The 6,831-nt window shown below is 37.3% G+C and overlaps 1 protein-coding gene across 1 annotated transcript; it reads left to right on the top strand.

Annotated features, from left to right (window-relative positions):
- The first annotated feature begins 324 nt into the window (after nucleotides 1-324).
- On the top strand, nucleotides 325-5,085 carry barx1 (BARX homeobox 1). The gene is made up of 4 exons (XM_061728775.1): nucleotides 325-861; nucleotides 2,993-3,275; nucleotides 3,922-4,006; nucleotides 4,637-5,085. Exons 1-4 carry the CDS (start codon nucleotides 660-662, stop codon nucleotides 4,808-4,810), a joined length of 744 nt encoding a protein of 247 aa, XP_061584759.1. The 5' UTR covers nucleotides 325-659; the 3' UTR covers nucleotides 4,811-5,085.
- Nucleotides 5,086-6,831: the final 1,746 nt, after the last annotated feature.

The raw sequence follows: 6,831 nt of genomic DNA on the forward strand, positions 1-6,831 counted from the left end.
ATGTGGGCAATTCTGGGTTGCAGTATATGCTTCGTATTTTAGGCATGGTTCGTTGTCACAGTCAGTGTAACAGTAAATTGGAATGTCAACTGTAGTGTGCTTCAAGTGCACTTGCTGTTATAACCATGCTATTTTTCCTCTCTTTTGCGTAAATCCATGCATAACAAACGCGGCTTTATATGCAACTTTGGTTCAGAAAAGGCAGTCTAGGCAGAGGCAGGCAGAGAAGGCAGAGAACAGACAAGTCTCGAAAGAGGTGGAGCCAAAGAGACTGTTAAAAAGAAACGCTTATTCCTGTATACTCACTGCCAGGGTGAGGAGCTGCGCGCCTGAACGGGCCCCCGACCTGCGCTGCACCAACCCCGTCCGAGCATGCACACTCTGGGATTAGGAGTTTTTTCTTTTTTTTGTTTTTTGGAAAACCGTTTGCAATCTATTTCAATATTTTATTACAGACGGAGTAGTGTCTGAACAGAAGTAGGCTGTGAACTAACCCTGACGCGCAGAGACCAAGGGCCCGAGGAGAGTTTAGCGCCGCCGCGCTGGGACTGGGACAGTGAGCGCTGCTCTAAAGGAATATGAGTTCTGGCTTTGGTCATTAGAGGAGTATTACTGCTGTACGCGCTTCGTGTCTATTCAGGTGACCGCACAGCCATATCATGCAGCATCCTTTGGAAATGGGGGCACATTACTATCCTCCAGAAATTCATCCAGACCACAGAACTCACCGCTACAGGAGTTTTATGATAGAGGAAATCCTGACTGATCGCCCAGAGCACAAAGCATCAACCCCGGCCGGGGAACTGCTCAAATTCGGAGTACAGGCTCTTCTGTCTGCCCGGCCTTTCCATAACCAGCTGGGTAAGAGAACTGCCTAGCACAGTTAATGAAAATGATTTTATTCTACCCAATAGAAAAATAATTAATGCATCATAATATAAAGTATTGTGTGTGTGTGTGTGTGTGTGTGTGTGTGTGTGTGTGTGTGTGTGTGTGTGTGTGTGTGTGTGTGTGTGTGTGTGTGTGTGTGTGTGTGTGTGTGTGTGTGTGTGTGAGCGAGAAAGAGTGAGTGAGAGCGAGCGCAAGAGAGAAAGGGAGAAGGTCAAGCAACGATAAGTTGACAAAATGAGCTGACTGGCTAGTGTGTTAGATAAATATCAGCTTTTTTTAAATCACAACTTTAAAGTGCATCAGGAAAATATTAATTTCCCTAATGGGTTTCAAGTCTTAAAATAAAAGTCTAATAATATGCTGCTCCATCGTGACGGTGCAAAATACAGACACAAATATATAGTATGTATATATATATATATATATATATATATATATATATATATATATATATATATATATATATATATATATATATATATATATATATATATGTATATATATATATATATATATATACATACATACTGTGTGTGTGTGTGTGTGTGTGTGTATATATATTTTACATTTTACAAAGACTAACTAACTAATTGTAATTCGGAGCAACGATCATCATTAGATATAGGCTAGTCCATCCACACCCTCGTTCCTATTTTGGGTTAGGGCCTAAAGATAAGTCATATGCATCAGTCAGACAAACAACCACACACCCTCGCACTCACTAATTTGGTCCATTTAGATCTCCAATTAATGTGACAGATGTTTTTGGACACTGGGGTAGCAGGAGTAGTTACTACCAGGAGACAGCAGGCAGAACGACGCACTTTGAAAGCAACAGTGTGAACCAGCCACCGTGTTGCCACGTAATATAATATGATCCATCCATCCATTCTCCACCGCTTATCCGTTCCCGGGTCGCGGGGGCAGCAGTCTCAGCAGAGATGCCCAGACTTCCTTCACCCAGCTCTTCCTCCCGGTCCCGGGTGACCGAACTCCTCACCCTATCTCTAAGGGAGCGTCCAGCCACCCTGCGGAGGAAACTCATCTCGGCCGCTTGTATCCACGATCTTGTCCTTTCGGTCACTACCCAAAGTTCATGACCATAGGTGAGGGTAGGTGCGTAGATTGACCGGTAAATCGAGAGCTTCGCTTTTCGACTCAGCTACTTCTTCACCACGACGGTCCGGTACATCGACCGCATAACTGCGGACGCTGCACCGATCCGTCTGTCAATCTCAAGATCGATCGTTCCCTCACTCGAGATATATATATATATATATATATATATATATATATATATATATATATATATATATATATATATATATATATATATATATATATATATATATGTATATACACATATATATATATATATGATATAATGTGAAAATGTAGCCCATGTATATACACACACACACACACACACACACACACACACACACACACATATATATATATATATATATATATATATATATATATATATATATATATATATATATATATATATATATATATATATATATATATATATATATATATATATATATATATATATATTTTACATCATTTTTATGGAATATATATATATATATATATATATATATATATATATATATATATATATATATATATATATATATATATTACATAAAAATGATGTAAAAAATCCTACTAGTTCAGCGTAGGCGTTGTTGTTCAAAAATACTACGTCCTTTACCAGTCATTTTTGCCGTTTACCCTTCTCCTAATATTTACGTCAATTCCAAAGGCTTGAACCTGTAACGACCGTGATACTTTGATTCGTGTGATAATAGTAATAGGCCTAATCATGACATTTGTAATACATGAATATTATAAATGATAGCTCATTATAACGTAAATGTTTAAGTCTATTTAATATCACACGTTTTAATGTCCCATTCGTATGTATGTAGGCCTATAGGCTTATATATCGATATTTTTTATTTTCTTAAAAAACAACAAACCTCCTCCAAGTAGATGGTGTGTATTGTGTCATCCAGCCAAACTGAGCATTGTAGTAGAACAGTCACTACCAGCACAAAGCTCCTCACTCCGCATCTGTCTGTGTTTCTAGTGCTAAAAGCGGAGCAGACCAGCCTCCTCAAGTTCCCCATGTCCCCCCTGTCCTGCTCCCCGCTCGGATCGCCGCTTCTGTCCGCGCCCCCGGGCCTGCAAGTGGGACCCGCGTCCCACCACCTGCCCCTGGACCTGCACCTCCGGGGGAAGCTGGAACACGGAGCCGAGGGCGGCGGGAAGACCAAGAAGGGCCGCCGGAGCAGAACCGTGTTCACCGAGCTGCAGCTCATGGGCCTGGAGAAGCGCTTTGAGAAGCAGAAGTACCTCTCTACACCCGACCGGTGCGTGATTAACAAGCCTTCTCTATTCTTCTCTTTATTATTATTATTATTATTATTATTATTATTATTATTATTATTATTATTATTATTATTATTATTATTATTTATTATTATTGTTGTTATTTATTATTATTATTATTATTATTATTATTATTATTATTATTATTATTAGTACTACTACTACTACTAATGATAATAATACTTCATGAATATATTGAAAACTTACTCCAAACATGGTGTGAACTGGCAGGAATGTCTTTACCCATATAATATTTTGAGTATAAAACAATACTGAAGTTGCTTCTATTTTACTGTTCAGATTTGAATAATACTGCTGGTAAATTGCATTTCCTATAAAATTTTAATGTTTGCAAGTCTCTTTTGAATTGTCCCAATAAAGTATGCTACATTAAGCTATTTGATGATTTGTAAGTGAAAATACAGATACCTTAATGATTCTCTTGCAGATAATAGTTAAAGTAAATCAAGGTTTTTTTCAGATTTGTATTTTAAATTAAATTATTAATGGTACCAACAAAATTGTCACTGAACTGGAGTAATATAATTAAAAATGCTATTAAGATGCAGTTTGCATTATAATTTCCCATGTTAGAATGTATTAATATACTGTATATTTGCTCAACAGAATAGATCTGGCGGAGTCTTTGGGCCTCAGTCAACTGCAAGTAAAGACATGGTACCAGAACAGACGGATGAAATGGAAAAAAATTGTAAGTTAGAATTGTTAATGCTGAAAATTAAAGTGCCATGTGTGAACAACAACTACTGTATTTCATGAGAAGGTTTAGTTCAGTTGAATAAAAGATTAACTTAATGCTAAACTACGTGGTTGACAGATGATGCATCTGTCAGAGAATTGATATATATATTTTTCCTATGTAAGAGTTCATGCATAAAATACTACAATTTAAAAAGCTATAATAACTTATAACAACAATTTTTTTTCCATATTTTGGTGTGGAAAAAGTCTTATGCATCCTTAGTCTTGTTATTTATCAACGTTAGAATAACATTCATATTGTTTTTCCAATTTCTTACAGTCAAAACAGAAGAAAAACTGTCCCTCTTAATGGAATAGAATTAATGGAATGGTTCAGTCTCCTTACAAAGAGTTAAATTAGCCGTCTTAAGTGAGGTTAGACTAAATAAGGAATTTTATTAGCCGCTTTGCGCTGGTGTGTTTTATTTCGTGTCATTTTGAGGTTGATTGCACTTTTCTATATCATTAAAGACACTGAAAATAACATGGATGGTTGATAAAACTTTGATCAAATAACTAGATGAGGGTTACTAACATTTTTTGATTTAACTTGAGTTTCTCAACCACATTGGACCTGCAGGTACTACAGGGAGGAGGATTGGAGTCCCCCACAAAGCCGAAAGGCCGCCCAAAGAAGAACTCCATCCCCAGCAGCGAGCAGCTCTCTGAGCAGGAACGATGTGCAGACACAGATCACCGGTCTGAAGCCGCTGACCTAGAAAACACCCAGGAGGAGTTACCTGGACACACATAATATGACTCGTCTTGCAGAAACTCTGGAATGCTTATTGAACTTGGAGAAGGATGTTTGCTGGACCATCTTGTGGAATCTTTCCAACCCCCCCAAACACCCACCCCACCCCTCCAGATGCAAATACTTTAACTACATAAAGACAAATCTTCCAGCAGCTGTGTGTTTTTGTTGTAGCCCACCTTGAATTCCCTCATGATGAACTTGCTGCTGTTGAAGAGAGAACTTTGCAGTAGGTCTATCTTTTATCAATTCTCACTCACCTGTTTTGCATTTCTTCTGTGTAACTATTCTATTTTAATTATTAAATATATTTTCACTTAAGCTTTTCTTCTTTTATATACTCATTTATCTATTTTTTTCTATTTTTTTGTCTAAGGACACAACAAGATTTTAATACTGTGTGAGAGCAGTCAATCATAAACAATTGTGTTAAAATGCTTTTGGTATGGATTGACTTCCTAATGTTTACACAAATTATGTTTACTTGCAATTTTTATGTTGAGCATATCCCACTCACCCCAGAGATACAGATAGAGATCAGGGAAAGGGAAATGAAACCAGAGGTTTCCTGATCTGATATTGTCCCCGTCTGACTGAGGTGGACTAGAAATAATAATAATAATAATGACTTGGATTTATATAGCGCCCTTCAAGGCACCCAGAGCGCTTTACAGAAATCATCATTCATCCATACACATTCTCTCCGGTGGTGGTAAACTACATTTGTAGCCACAGCTGCCCTGGGGCAGACTGACGGAAGCGTGGCTGCCATATCGCGCCTAACGGCCCCTCCGACCACCACCAACATTCATACACATTCATACACATTCACACGGGGCAAGGTGGGTAAGGTGTCTTGCCCAAGGACACTACGAAAACAGATGCCTATCAGTTTACTAAGACAAACAGAAGAAAACCCTCAAGTCAAGAGTTTAAAAAATGGTTGAATTTACTCCATGTGAGAAACCTGTTGCAGTTGTACCAGTGGAGCCAGTTGTACCATGAGTGAGATGAAAAGATAATTGTTTGATGGGCATAATAATTATTTATTCAAATCCGCATTTAAAATCCGTACTGATTTTTTTTTCTCAATATAATACTTTTATGCATTGCAGACATTGCAGAAATCGCAGATCACTGCGGAAATCCCACACTTCGCTAGGAATTGGTCCCAAACATTAATTTCAACGAAGCGCATTTTGTGTTTCATTTGCTCGCAGTTTAGTTCGGTAGACTCGTGTCTGAGGAGTTTCGGGACTGTTCTCACCCGCCTGTAAAAGGTAGAGACATTCAAATAACTAGAAAATCTTGAGTATACAATATTCTGAGGCCCGTGAGTGATCTGCGTTCTGGTTTACTGAAACGGTAGAAACGATTTTGATCATAAAAGGGGCGTGGGAATCCCGGTGCGTGTTTGTCCGCGCGATCCTACAATAATGTATAGAATAGGATTTGGCTTGAAATATTAATCAACCTATTGTCTAGTTGGATCCGTCGAAGTATTGTGGGCTTTTCCCCAAAACGTATCAAATGTGAACAGAAAAAAATAAATAAAATGAGTTGAATGAAGACTAGGAATGTAGCCAACAAAAGTGGAGTAAAGTGAATTTTATCAAACTGAGAATGAATGATTTAAATGGAGATGTTAGAAAACAAAACGGTTATAATAACAAGCAGCAGTGTCTGGTAATATTCAAATTTAAAGTAATCAAAATGGTAGCGGATGCCACGACATCAAATTGTTTAGTAATAATAATAATAATAATAATAATAATAATAATAATAATAATAATAATAATAATAATAATAATAATAATAATAATAATAATAATATTGACAACGATCACAATAATAACTGCCGGGGTAAACACACAAATGCATTGCAGCATGGCTTACAGGTTTGGGCTAATCATTTACCAGCTCATTTAATCACAGTACACAGTACACTTAGTTTAGAAGAATCTGAAAAAGATTTCACCAATAATTATTTTTTAGTTCAGCATATCATATTTCTTTCTGTA

This window comes from Cololabis saira, chromosome 8, assembly GCF_033807715.1.
Source record: "Cololabis saira isolate AMF1-May2022 chromosome 8, fColSai1.1, whole genome shotgun sequence".
NCBI lineage: Eukaryota > Metazoa > Chordata > Actinopteri > Beloniformes > Belonidae > Cololabis > Cololabis saira.

What these genes read in the sequence shown, in the direction of transcription:
- barx1 (XM_061728775.1), top strand. Translation starts at nt 660, where the DNA reads ATGCAGCATCCTTTGGAAATGGGGGCACATTACTATCCTCCAGAAATT. An exon ending in GCCTTTCCATAACCAGCTGG is followed by an intron (nt 862 to 2,992) that starts GTAAGAGAACTG and finishes CTGTGTTTCTAG; the next exon opens with TGCTAAAAGCGGAGCAGACC. An exon ending in GGATGAAATGGAAAAAAATT is followed by an intron (nt 4,007 to 4,636) that starts GTAAGTTAGAAT and finishes TTGGACCTGCAG; the next exon opens with GTACTACAGGGAGGAGGATT.